Source organism: Trematomus bernacchii, unplaced genomic scaffold (genome assembly GCF_902827165.1).
Source record: "Trematomus bernacchii unplaced genomic scaffold, fTreBer1.1, whole genome shotgun sequence".
NCBI lineage: Eukaryota > Metazoa > Chordata > Actinopteri > Perciformes > Nototheniidae > Trematomus > Trematomus bernacchii.
Window position 1 is genome coordinate 6056091 of NW_022987828.1, and position 14038 is coordinate 6070128.

Consider the following 14038-nt stretch of genomic DNA (forward strand, 5'->3'; position numbering starts at 1 on the left):
ACAGGCCATGGGATGAATGTGAGAGCCACAAAGACAAATAGTACAATAAACAGGTCAAAAGTTGGAAAAACATTGAGATATACTGCACAAAATCGCAGACCAAACCTATAATTCTCCTCCAATCAAAACATGCAAACTCCTTGGTTAAAATCCTTGACTCAAGATCTTAGCTTGAGTTTTGAGTCAGCATTTTTGTTTACTGAATTGCACAAAGCTTTCCTCCAGGTGTGACTTTAATGGGAATGCCATTCTTAGTTTTAGTTGCAATAAAAAAATCAAAGGAATAGACGGAGACCAAACTGTTTCTCATTAAATGTGTGTGTTCTCTCAGCTGTGCTCCCCAGCACACAGCCGAGGAATACATGCTGATATCTGTGGTATTCTGTTAGTGTCACATTTTTTATTTCATTCATTCATTTATTCTATATTCCTTTCCTGCCTCACAAGTTGTACAAGACAAACTGGACCAGATGGTGTTCCTCTGGAGCGACATCCAGGCTCTACTGGAGGAGCGGGAGGTCAAGCTCCTGGATGTGATGGACCTGGCCGACAAGTTCTGGTGCGACCACTGCGCTCTCATCGCCACCATCAAAGACAGCCAGGACCTGCTGCGAGAGCTGGAGGAGCCCGGGGTCGATCCCTCTGTCGTCAAACAGCAGCAGGAGTTTGTGGAGGTAGACAGATCCTAGGAGTTAAATCAGAGGTGTCCAAACTACGGCCCGGGGGCCAAATGCAGCCCGTGGTCCATTTTGAATTGGCCCGCAGCCAATTCTAAAAGTATAATGGAATATGCTTCTTAAATATATATATTACACAGTATTAATGTTTTAAGAAGCCCGCTTTTCAAATAAATGTTGCCAAATGAAGTTGAATTTTTTTTCAAACTAATCTTAGTTGATTAAAAAAACCGCAATAACTGATTTACATAACAAGCCTGAAATAAACTCTTCCTATTTCCCCTTATTATAAGCAATCATAAGCAATCTGAGGTTTCTGTTTTAAGGAATGAGCTGCCACCAAAAAAAATGGAAAGCTGTGATGAAGCATATTCAAGTATCAAGCATAATTGACCTACATTTGATTGAATTTGTTAACTTATAACTTAACTTATGAGGCAATATACCTGAGGGGCCCAGCCTTTTGTATGTTTCTCTGTATGTGGCCCTCCGTAAAAAAAGGTTTGGACACCCCTGAGTTAAATCATTGAATGAATGAACGAATGGGTGATTAAGAGTGATGGAGCATTTCTTAGGTTTAACAACTGCTTCTTGTTTCGACAGGGATTTAAAGAGGAGATCGATGGGCTGCAAGAGGAGCTTGAAGTGGTTCGAGCACAGGGTGAAGAGCTTATGACTGCCTGCGGGGAACCTGATAAACCTGTGATAAAGAAAAGTCTTGATGAGGTACTAGAGGACATTCCAAAGCAGCTTTATACAGAGTTTTTCTTCTAACCGTCTATGCTGTTTTCTGTGGTTACACATGGCTTATGGTAAAGTTACCCGATCATTTCTCCAGGTGAACTCAGCGTGGGAAAATCTGAATAAGACTTGGAAGGAGAGAGTAGAGAGGCTGGAAGAAGCCATGCAGGCTGCCATGCAGTTTCAGGACGGCCTGCAGGTACTATGATCACTCCTTCACTGTGTCTTTTAAAGAATTCTCTGAACAAATACAGAGTAAGGCTTCTGAAATGACCCTGAATCTTCATGTGACTCACACAACTTTTTCATTACTGTTATTTGTTTTTATTGTATGACTAATTATAGAATTGGTAATGGAGACGTGTACATGCACTTTAGAGTTAAACACACACAAGGAGCCAGCCAGATTGTAAAACCCTTCTTTTATTGCCCTTGATGAAGTGATACATTTTATGAGGGACCTTTTTCAATTTGAAACAATAAACACCAACCACAGCGCTTTGCTTTATTTTGCTCAAACTTCTTCTCATGTGTATGAACTCTTTTCCTGGTTTGAAAGAAAAAGTCCTCAGTTTGACTGAAAACACACCTTTAAAATGTATTCAAGAGAAGAGCTTCTTTCTAATTGTTTTGTTTGTTTGCGTACTTTGTTACTATGATACTATTTACTTCAGACCAATTGTACTTGGTGCATAACATGACACTAGATGTGAAACATGACTCCTTGTGTGTGCACTAAGGCTGTTTTCTCTCAGTAACAATGGTTTCCCACCCTGTTCACAGGGTATGTTTGACTGGGTGGATATTCTGGAGGGCAAACTGGATTCAATGTCACCCGTCGGCACAGACCTGGAAACTGTCAAGCAGCAGATTGTAGAGCACAAGGTAAAGTCTTGTAATTTTGTTTAAATAATTAACAGCAGATTACTTCTATAATTCCCTTCTGCTATGTCTTATGTATTTATATCTGACTTTACTCCTGTACTCAGTGCTACAGAGTCTCTGCTATAACCACAGCTGTATTAATAGGATGATTCATACCTTCCCCAGTTTGTATTAAATCTCTGCTTCATAAAGTTGTCACATTGTCCTTAATGCTTGAAAGAGCATTGGATGTATTGTCCAAAAAGCTTTTGTATTTCTGTTGACTGATTGGGTTGTACCACTGTATGTTCCAGGAGTTCAAAGGAGAGGCGTACCAGCTGCAGATCGAGATGGAGCGCCTGAACCACCAGGCCGGTCTCCTGCTGAAGAAGGTGACGGAGGAGGCCGACCGATTGGCCATCCAGGAGCCAATGTCTGAGCTCAAAATGCTCTGGGACAACCTCGACGAGAAGATCATCAGCCGACAGGTCAGGAAAGGGACACATGTAGAGGGGAAGCTTTATGCACACACTTTATGTTCAATGGGGCAATATGCGGTTTAAATAATTGTATGAGCAATGGTAGAGCGGATTTTGTGCACCTGCCCCAGGATTCAGGATTCAACATTTAATAGGTTCTTATTTGGCCTACGGTATACCCTTCCAACAGGTTTAGTTAAAATAAGGCCAGTATTTGTTTTGTTATCCCGCTAACATTCAGACAAACAGACCAACAAACCAGACTGAAAACAAAATATCAAAACCAGTGTTACAAACTGCTTTAAATCTACACATAGAAGACAGTTATAAAATACAAGAAACAGTTTAAATAACCAGGCAAGCATAAGGAAAAATAAATAAACCAAAATCACATTTTTAAACTGTATAATTTTAGAAGATATTATAAGAAAGCCATTGTATGAAGATACTTTTTCAAAAGTGATTTAAAAGGCCTATACTGTACGCTGTTTAAATACAGTATGCAACTCTCTATGAAGGACATTTGTATGACATTAAGAGATCCGACTCAACTATGGATCCATGGAATACTTTGTAATGTTTACATGCCAGTGCTTTCACGCGCTGTAATATCTAATGGTTGAATCTGTTGTTAATCCAGCACAAACTGGAGGGAGGCCTGCTGGCTCTGGGTCAGTTCCAGCACGCACTGGACGAGCTGCTGGCCTGGATGAGCCACACCGAGGAGCTGCTCAGTGACCAGAGGAAGACTGGAGGAGACCCCAAAGCCGTGGAGATCGAGCTCGCCAAGCATCATGTACGGCAAAAGTGCAAATTTATGTATTTGTAAATGAGCATCAGAAAAACATCAAAGAGGCAGTGGATGTATCGCCCTCTATTGTTTGTTCCAACATTACATTTTACCCATGTAGATTTAAATGTGTCTTCCAGATCCGTCCACCCAATATCTAATTTTTCCTGGCTGTTTTATCTCCACAGGTTCTACAGAATGATGTGTCTGCTCACAAGGCGACGGTCGAGACGGTCAATAAGGCCGGTAAAGACCTGGTGGAGTCGAGCGCTGGAGAGGAAGCTTCTAGCCTGCAGAGCAAACTGGAGAACCTGAACCAGCGGTGGGAAGAAATCCTGGAGAAGACGGATCAGAGGAAGCTACAACTCAAGAGCGCTCTGCTTCAGGTATGAAAAATACTTTCACTGTAACTTAAATCACCTTCATGTCATTATTCGATGTTTAATAAGCCATGATTGATTATTTTCTCCCAGGGTAGCAAGGAAGTTGTGTGAAAGTCATAAATTGTTTTTGGAGGAGTGATCCCTCTCTCTGCCCCCTCCTCATTCCTTTTTTTTTTATCCTGTGGAGTTTCTATTCATAACTTTGACCTTTAGCCGCATGCTTTGATGTCGGGGGGGATAAGGGAAACATAAATATGTTGTGGATTTTCTTTTGAATGTTAAGAATGTTGTTTAACATAACACTTCATCTTGACCAGGTTTAGAAGGTTTTAAAGAAAGGTGTTGCCAAATTGCCAAAAAATAATATATATGTATTATTATTTATTTGTTACTCGGTGAGCTTTAAAAGTTCAACCATTTTAACAGTTTATTTTAAATAAAAGTGACACTTTCTAATTATTGAATTTCTTATCAAATGCTTTATTTAATTAAATGTCTTAGTTTATACTGCTGAATACCACAAAAACCCACTACTACTGCTAATGAATGTGAGGAATTAATAACTCAGACATCCTCCTCTCACCCATGGGATGCTTACAATGAATGTGCGTGACACCTTTTGTCCTGACTCAGGTTGTATTGTGTTGTAGGCCCAAGGTTTCCATGGTGAGATAGAAGATATGCAGCAATGGCTGAAAGACACAGAACGTCAGCTGTTGGCATCAAAGGCTGTGGGAGGCTTACCAGACACGGCCCGGGAGCAGCTTAACGCCCATCTGGTATGTGTTTAACAATATGAAAGGCCGCATACAGATAGCAGGCTTGGAAGGAGACGGCGATGTCTTTTCTGTGTTTTATCTGAAGTGTGAAAATTAAATGACATTGCAAAATACACTACTTGCATCCCCCTGCAGAAGATGACAAAGAGCCTTTTAAAGCGTGTCGAATTGATTTAGCCACGTCTGACTATAATGAATTTAGGAATGTTTTCCCTCCTTTGTTTTCCTCATTCTTTAATGGAGGAGACACTTTCACAACAAACGCCCCCTGAAGGAGCTTCAGTAATGAGGGGGCCAAAAACAAAGGGATTAGTTGTGGGAACCTTTCCTCTAAGAGTGTTATTTTCACAGCATTTTTGTACTAGAAAATATAAGGTGAAATAAATATTGTGCATTGACCAATTACTTACACACCATTCAGATGTTCTATCTAACACTGAAGCAGATAATGATTGTATGTATTACTTCATGAATTTGACTTAACAGACTGTACGTGCTTTTGTCGGGACCCCCTTGAAAACGAGATGGTGCATCTCAAGGGGTTTATCCTAATAAATACATTTCTATAAGAGCTATAATTCATTATCTTTGACAATGGCTTCCCTCATGTCATTATGTCATGTTTTCTTGCAGGAGTTGTGTTCTGCCTTGGAGGTGAAGGAAGATCTGTATCAGGAGTTGATGAACAAGGGTCAACAGCTGCTTGCCATAACACCCGAGGGTCCGGACAGCAACACAGAACAGGACCTCGCCAACCTAAAGGACAAATGGGACGCCGTGCAGGGGAAGGTCGCTGAGAGAAAGGTATGCAGTGGAGAGTTGTGTGCGAAGACATAATAGGGCTTCACTGTTGACAGCTTAACTATTCCTACTGTAGATCCCCAGTGAGAGATCGCTGACACACACTTGAGCTATGACTCGGTATTTGTAAGCCTGTAATCCCGGTGCTGATAATGAATGGTGTAAAGATGGCGTGCTGGCACAGACACACAGGATGTGGTTACACTGTAGATCAGAGCGCTCTGAGTCAGCGTGGAACAACTGTGGTCTGTTACAGTGAAGACTTGTCAAATGCAAACAATGAATAATAGTGCTAATCAAGAAAAATAACAGTCATCGGTCACTATGTTTTTCTTGTGGAAATCGTATTGATGTTATTCCCTTTTTTTGCTACAATAAATAAACATCCTCATTTAAAATGGCTTAAAGAATAAGCTTCTCTCCTTTACCGCTCTCTATCCAGATATGGAGCTCCTTATATTCTGGTGGCTTGAAAGTTTGCTGTAACATTTTTGCTTTTGCTACCTATTTACTTTGGTCCTGTTCCCAGAAATATAGAGTCGGGTAAATCTTAGAGCCACACAGACTTGCAGCTGCTGGCCCACACTCTCTTCAGCAATGTGAGACTTCCACAGTCTAGTGAGCACAAACACGTTTGCCAAGCATAAAATAGTTTATTCAAATAATAGCATAAGTAGGGTCTATTAACCTCTCTCGTGCTTTATGAAGCATTATTACCAATAACTCTCTGCAGGTTCGTAATGTCATTACCATTTACAGCCTGTGCCAGTGGTCTTGGCTGTAACAAATGGATGTTTCCCTCATTGAATTAAAAGCTCGTCATTCCCCTCCTGCTCCACCACCAGCCTCTCCAGAGATGTTAACTTCCTCTGTGTAATTAGAGGTCATGTTCGGCACAATTGAAGTGTAATAGTTTTTTTCCACTCCTTTTTGATCTAGTGTTATGGCAACCAAGCGGTTTGTTTTCAGCAGCAGGATATGGATGATATTAGTACGACCAGACGACAGGATTGTTTCCATGTCTGTGCATAAATCCTGACGATGTGTTGTTTCTGCAGGTGAAACTAGAGGAAGCCTTGACGCTGGCCACGGATTTCCATAACTCTCTGCAAGACTTCATCAACTGGCTCACCCAGGCAGAGCAGACACTGAACATGGTTTCCCCCGCCTCCCTCATCATGGACACCATCATGTTTCAGATTGATGAGCATAAGGTATTGCTTGTGCAGAGAGGAGGGTTTCACAGCCTTGAATTATTACATATGTATAATTATGAAATGATTGCTTTGATTCTAAGTGGACACATTTTTATGCAGTTCCATGCTTTAATCCAGACGCTATATAAGATAAGATAAGAAGTACTTCATTGATCCCAAGTTGGGACATGTTTGTGTTGCAGCAGCATTAAAAGACATGGCATTGTACAATAACAATTAAAAGACTATAAATAAACATTTCAAAATGTCATCTCAATAGCAATAAAATAGCGATTAAAAAAAGTAGAAAATATACATGTTGAATTATAAATGTTCAGTTACAAAATATAAAGCAGGATATTATATATACATAATATCAGTGTCATATAGAAAAGGGCAGTTTAATTGTCCTTGTCATCAAGCCAACATCAATGTAATGACTCCACACTGTTTGTTCATTCAGAACAAAGCTCATCAGCCGATCAATAACTCTGCTGTCAATTAAAAAAGCCTGTTTCCTCTTTTGGTATTATAACACCTGAACTAACCCCCTCTCTCCTCTGTGTGCCGTGCAGATGTTTGTGACAGAGGTGAACTCCCACAGGGAACACATCATTGAACTGGACAAGACAGGAACACACCTGAAGTACTTCAGCCAGAAACAGGATGTGGTGCTGATCAAGAACCTGCTGCTGAGCGTGCAGGGCCGCTGGGAGAAGCTGGTGCAGCGGTCTGTGGAGCGAGGCCGCCTGCTGGACGACGCCAGGAAGAGGGCCAAACAGGTACTGTTCTGGGTGTATTCATTCAGGGGTTTGAAATCAGCTTTCTTCAGAGGTGGGAAGTAGTGGAGTACAAATACTTCGTTACTGTACTTAAGTAAATGTTTCTGGTATCAGTACTTTACTCCACTACTTATTTTTCTGATGACTTTTTACTTTTACTTCTTACATTTTGAACACAAATACCTGTACTTTCTACTTCTTACATTTTCAAAACAGGCTCGTTACTCGTAATCTGTGTTTGGTGGAGTGATCATTATAATTTAGAGTCATTGCGTGCCTATTGAGTTTAACACGATCCGTGTATCCATCATTTCCTGGTCTTCTCTAAAGAAGAGGGACCAATGAAAACGTTGTCATTTTGCCGTTGTTCAGCATCGAAACATTCATTAGCTAACAATGACATTATTGTTCTATTAATATTATTATTATTAGAGGTCAGTTACTCTTTAAAACAGATGGTAGTTATGAGTACTTTTTACTTAAGTACATTTGGAAGCCCATACTTCTTTACTTTTACTTGAGTAAAGAAGTTTAGTCAGTACTTTTACCAGAGTATTTTTAAACACGAGTATCTGTACTTCTACTTGAGTAAAGGATGTGTGTACTTTTGCCATCTCTGGCTTTGTTTCACTGCTATGACGATATGTTTCATTGTTATTGGAAAGTTCTGGAAATACTATATCAAACCTGATCATTTTCTGGCTGGAGCCTATTACAGTGTTTTATTAATGTGAGCCTTTCCTGTTTGAACAGAACACTGCCATAAATCAATTGACATCATACCTTTTTTTAAATGCCTTGTTTGTTTCTTTAGTTCCATGAGACGTGGAATAAACTGATGGAGTGGCTCGACGAATCAGAGAAGACTTTGGACTCAGAAGTGGAAATTGCAAACGATCCAGACAAAATTAAGACGCAGCTGGCGCAGCACAAGGTGACAAAGCATTGTTTTATGATGATTTAGTTACAGATAAAATAACCAGGCCCCTTTGACGATAGAATTTCATTCATTTAACAGACACAAGTCAGAATAATTAGACAGTATGAGTATGTGGGAGTTGGAAGCAGCAATTCTAACTGCAAAAAATATTTATTGGAATTACAGTATCCACAAAAAGCATCAGTCGTGCATTCACCCGTGTTATACCCCACCCACTCCTCTCTTGTTCTCTCTGCAGTGTTATGCGGGGATATTGTGCTAATCCTACATAATCCCTGGATGGAACAAATGCTTTTGGATACTCTTAATCCCAGTGACTCTTAATTTTTGACCCCTTTTTGGGTTTCCCCTCACAGAATACTGTCTCCTTAATCTTACAACACACACAGATTAGGATACTGTCTGGCATGCCTACAGTAGAGGGAAGAAAAAGCTGAGAAGGTTCACTGTAACCCAGCACATCTAAAGCATGACATTTAAAACAATCCAGTGAACTTGACTTTTCACTTCACAGCTTTTTCATTTAAAACCCTTTTAATTATTGTTTTGGAGGTAGCAGTGTTTTGATGACAGTATTTCTCATACACAGGAGTTCCAAAAAGCTGTTGGCAGCAAACACTCAGTGTACGACACCACCACTCGGACAGGACGGGCCCTGAAAGACAAGACCTCCCTGCAAGATGACAACCAGAAGCTGGACGACATGCTGAGTGAGCTGAGGGACAAATGGGACACTGTTTGTGGCAAGTCAGTAGAAAGGTAAGAAATCATTTTCCTGCATATGTTTTAATAACAATTGAGACTATAAGAGATTCTTCATTCACTGTAATTGATCTGTGCTCTCTCGCAGACAAAACAAGCTTGAGGAGGCCCTGTTGTTCTCGGGACAGTTTACAGACGCTCTCCAGGCTCTCATTGACTGGCTGTACAGGGTGGAGCCTCAGCTGGCTGAGGACCAGCCCGTACACGGAGACATAGACCTGGTCCTCAACCTGATAGACACCCACAAGGTAGGAACAACAGCAGACCACATCAACGCAAACTTCAGAAGCATAAAAGTTTTCGCTGCTGGACTGACCCCACCCTTTCCTTTTATCACTCATAGTTTATTATCACAATAGAAAATAAAGAGCACTTAAACCACACCAGGGTTTGACTCATATTTACATCACAAACGAGCTAGCATTGTAATGCCTATCCATTCAAAGTCCTTGTTCTTTGAAGTTTAGTATAAAGAACAAGTTATAACTCGACTACATCGGCAATGGAAGTACTTTCTAATGCACTAACATCTGTGAACTTTTGAATTTGATTTTTGTAATCCATTAGCACAAATTCCCTCTGGACTTTTTTATTTAAATAATAAATAGCGAGAAGCACTTTTACTCCCCTCTCATTACTTATGGATCATATACTGTATGTTCTTTACTTTGTTAAAGTGTAAAAGATTAGGTGTACTCTTAATTGTTCTCTTGCCAAATTGAATAAGACATGGGGACCTTTTTTGGTCCATGCTAACGGGTGGTTGTTTGTTGCTGTTCCAGAAAAACTGATTTATTTGAGTTTGATTTAATGAGTCTAACCACTCTAATGTACTTTAATTATGCCTATATCTTCTCTTCTCCATTGTGTGGATCATGCATTTGTTTAATGCTGGATGACAAAGATCTACATTTTGTGTTGGGATATTTTGATATTTATGTCCTCACAGTTCAGTTTCCTTTTCTTTGTATGTTATACGTGACTTAATATTGAAACTTTGAAAAGCAACTGTTATTACAGTAAAAAGTGTAAAAACATAAACTTGCTTGAATGCGTAGACTGTATATATAGAGCTTTAAATACACAAACATTAAACTTGTATATACTGTATGTTGTATATGGGTTCATGTAGTTTGACTGTGTCCTTCTCTGATTGGTCGCTGCAGGTATTCCAGAAGGAGTTGGGAAAGAGGACGGTCAGCGTTCAGGCCCTCAAACGTTCAGCCAGGGATCTGACGGACATCAGCCACGATGACTCGTCCTGGGTGAAGGTGCAGATGCAGGAGCTGAGCACCCGCTGGGAGACGGTGTGCAGCCTGTCGGTGTCCAAGCAGGCGCGGCTGGAGCAGGCGCTGTGCCAGGTACTGTGGAGCTACTGTTGGTACATAGAAGGTAGAGTGTGTCTGAGAGCTGGCTGATGTGTGTCCTCTCGCCGCAGGCTGAGGAGTTTCACTCCACCGTTCACATCCTACTGGAGTGGCTGGCCGAGGCCGAGCAGAGTCTGCGTTTCCATGGCAGCCTGCCTGATGACGAGGAGGCGCTACAGACGCTTATCGGACAACACAAGGCAAGCATGCAAATATTTCTATTTTTCCCTCTCAAACTAAACTTTTTATGACTAAATTAATTAATACCGTTCACATGCTGGCACATTTTGAGTTTATCAAGATTCAAAGGTTTTATTGTCATATGCACATAAGCTACAGTGTAGAAATGGCAATGAAATTCTTCTGACCTGAGCTCCTCCAACAATGCAGCATATATAATAAAATACAAATAAAAAATTGTGCAAGAAGTCTGTATACATGTAAATAGAATATGATATGTACAAGAACAGAATATGAAATTAAATAATGCACATTAAGACGAAATTAAATACGGTTTATTGCGGTGATAAGTTAACTATTTGTGTAAATAAGTAGAAGGTTGCTTGAATAAACAGTTTTTTAGTAGATGTCATGTTATATTTCATTCCCACAATTCAGCATTGTAGATAAATAGGCTCTGACAGCTATCTGTGCTGAGCACCAAATGTGACCTTATCTTTTAGGGCCCTCCACTCTGGAACAACCTCCCTGAGGAAGTCACTATTATCTCCAACAATAAAAACATAATGAGCAGTGCTTCCTTTTAAGTTTGCCAAAGAGAATCCAGATAGAAATCTAATCTTGTACCCATTTGCTATTTTGAAGGAGTTCATCAAGAAACTTGAGGAGAAACGAGTGGCTCTAAATAAAGCAACCAGTCTGGGGGAAGCTATTCTGATCATCTGCCATCCAGACTCTATCACAACCATCAAACACTGGAACACCATCATTAAAGCTCGTCTTGAAGAGGTCAGTGCACAGCTGCATACATGCCTATCGTATAACTTCCTGCAGCCTTTCCTCACACAAATCACTAAATGTAATGCCTCATCACACGAAAGGAATTGCTGTATCTCTATTTAGTGTGAATAATGTGTTTAATGTTACTGTTACAGGTGCAGGCGTGGGCGCGGCAGCACCAGCACCGGCTGGCTACGGCTCTCTCTGAGCTGTTAGCCACTCAGGAGCTGCTGGAGAATCTGCTGACCTGGCTCCAGTGGGCCGAGACCAACCTCAACGATAAGGACAAGGAGCTGCTGCCACAGGAGCTGGAGGAGGTCAAAGGCCTCATAGCAGAACACCAGGTAAAGAAAAGCTGTAGATAAACAGAACTGGCGTTGTTATTTAGTAAAACGACTTGATTGTTGTTATTGACTGTAAGTGTACATTTACTGGAACCATACTTGTTGCTTTTCCCTGCAGGCATTCATGGAGGAAATGACCAGGAAGCAACCAGATGTTGACAAAATCACCAAGACACACAAAAGGAAGGCTGCTGTGGAGCCCCCTGTCCAGTCTCACATCCCTGTGCTTGACAAAGGAAGAACTGGAAGTATGTACCCTATAAATGCCCCTCAGAGAGCGTGACCTGAGCCATCTGGCCCTGTTGTTTAGTCACTGCAGGGTGACTCCACATCCTCATCTTGTCCATTTTAGCACCTGGAATGATGTCAATGCTTATCTATTCCTGCTCATAACATGGCTAGATCAAAGTCACTATAAGGGTCTTTCACTTGCAGGAAAACGCTCTCCCACACAGACGATGTATGCGTCAGCAACGCAGCCTCCCATTGAGACCAAGAACCCGCGGGTCAACCTGCTGGTCACTAAGTGGCAGCACGTGTGGCTGCTGGCTTTGGACAGGAGGAGGAAACTCAACGATGCCTTGGACCGACTGGAGGAGGTAATCAAACACTCAAGATTTACACAGACAAGAGTTATCATTGAGTGTGGAAGTTAAAGCCCATTCAAATTGATTTCTTAAACAAAACATTTAATCACAATGGCCATTCCTACACAGTTCTTCAACCATGTATTCTGTATGTATATGTACCTAAATAGTTATATATATACCTTGCACTTACAAAAGATATTTTCAAATCTAAATTAATCTGAAAAATATATAAATCCAATCACAACAATAAGAAATAAATAAGAAATTCTAAAAGTTGTGTTCATATCCCCCTTTATTGTTTCTGTGCAGTTGAAGGAATTTGCCAACTTCGACTTTGACGTGTGGCGGAAGCGCTACATGCGCTGGATGAACCACAAGAAGTCTCGTGTCATGGACTTCTTCCGCCGCATCGACAAGGATCAAGATGGCAAAGTGACCCGACAGGAGTTTATAGAGGGCATCCTGTCCTCCAGTAAGTGTCCAACATACAAACTCACATAAAAAAAAGCATGTACCCCCACCCCATTTTGTAACACTGTCATGGCTCTCCTGTAGAATTCCCCACCAGTCGTCTGGAGATGAGCGCAGTGGCAGACATATTCGACAGAGATGGTGACGGATACATTGACTACTATGAGTTTGTGGCAGCTCTTCATCCCAACAAGGATGCTTACAAACCGCTAACAGATGCTGACAAAATTGAAGATGAGGTGATAAAATCTCTCATGGCCAGAATTTCTGAAATGTATATCTAGATATTTATATCTAAAGAATTGTGTTTCAATCAAATGTTTTCTCTGTTTGTAGGTTACAAGACAAGTGGCAAAGTGTAAATGTACAAAACGATTCCAAGTGGAGCAAATTGGTGCCAACAAATATCGGGTAAGCAGATTTAAAAAAAAAAAAAAAAGTATTATTAGCAGATGTTCCAATAAACACACACACACTGCCTTAAAATGTTTTGAATACTAGCAGGTAAGTTCTTCAAGAAGTGCCAATATGTCATAAAAACTAACAGTTCTTATATTTTTTATTGTTCCTCACATCCCCAGTTCTACCTTGGAAACCAGGTACATATGAAAGTCCTCTTGTGTTTTGTACCCCTCTATTCTGTGCCTTATCAAGCCTTACGTCTTTTTTCATTTACCATGTTTGCTTTCTAATGAACCCTCTCTGCCCAGAGTCCTGGCTAATGTTTACAGAATGAAACTCAGAAGTAGAGTTAAAGATCTATGGCCGTCTGATGTAATCCACGAGGATCATTGGCCTAAGATGCATTTTCAGTCTTACGTCAGAACATATATTTGTATTATTTATTGATACACAGTATCTGCTTTTGAGTTTCAGATAAACAATATAACAAGCCAATACCATTTCAGGCCTTATCTTTTATAAGTCCACGGGCATAAACTCATCTGCTGGGCAGCTTGGACAATAATGCTTTCTGTGTGCTTGCCTTGGGCTCTTCAGTATCATGGGAATGATTTACAAACATGGCTGACATATTTTTGTGTTACACTCACACTGTTGTGAATGATATAAAATGAACTATTTACATAGTCAGGTTACGATGATGATTTCAA

General features: G+C 40.6%; 1 protein-coding gene across 6 annotated transcripts in view; it reads left to right on the forward strand.

The window, feature by feature from the left end:
- dst (dystonin) overlaps positions 1 to 14038 on the forward strand; it is a 103827-nt gene that overhangs the window by 83101 nt on the left and 6688 nt on the right. For all 6 annotated transcript variants that reach the window (XM_034151830.1, XM_034151831.1, XM_034151833.1 and 3 more), the window contains 24 exons: positions 448 to 674; positions 1281 to 1403; positions 1516 to 1617; positions 2202 to 2303; positions 2597 to 2770; positions 3402 to 3557; positions 3740 to 3937; positions 4585 to 4713; positions 5347 to 5517; positions 6573 to 6728; positions 7286 to 7492; positions 8307 to 8426; positions 9022 to 9191; positions 9283 to 9442; positions 10361 to 10555; positions 10633 to 10761; positions 11387 to 11530; positions 11677 to 11865; positions 11984 to 12113; positions 12301 to 12464; positions 12765 to 12927; positions 13011 to 13165; positions 13263 to 13337; positions 13508 to 13525. In XM_034151830.1, the coding sequence (XP_034007721.1) occupies positions 448 to 674; positions 1281 to 1403; positions 1516 to 1617; positions 2202 to 2303; positions 2597 to 2770; positions 3402 to 3557; positions 3740 to 3937; positions 4585 to 4713; positions 5347 to 5517; positions 6573 to 6728; positions 7286 to 7492; positions 8307 to 8426; positions 9022 to 9191; positions 9283 to 9442; positions 10361 to 10555; positions 10633 to 10761; positions 11387 to 11530; positions 11677 to 11865; positions 11984 to 12113; positions 12301 to 12464; positions 12765 to 12927; positions 13011 to 13165; positions 13263 to 13337; positions 13508 to 13525 (3557 nt within the window). The remainder of the gene's footprint in view (positions 1 to 447; positions 675 to 1280; positions 1404 to 1515; positions 1618 to 2201; positions 2304 to 2596; positions 2771 to 3401; positions 3558 to 3739; positions 3938 to 4584; positions 4714 to 5346; positions 5518 to 6572; positions 6729 to 7285; positions 7493 to 8306; positions 8427 to 9021; positions 9192 to 9282; positions 9443 to 10360; positions 10556 to 10632; positions 10762 to 11386; positions 11531 to 11676; positions 11866 to 11983; positions 12114 to 12300; positions 12465 to 12764; positions 12928 to 13010; positions 13166 to 13262; positions 13338 to 13507; positions 13526 to 14038) is intronic.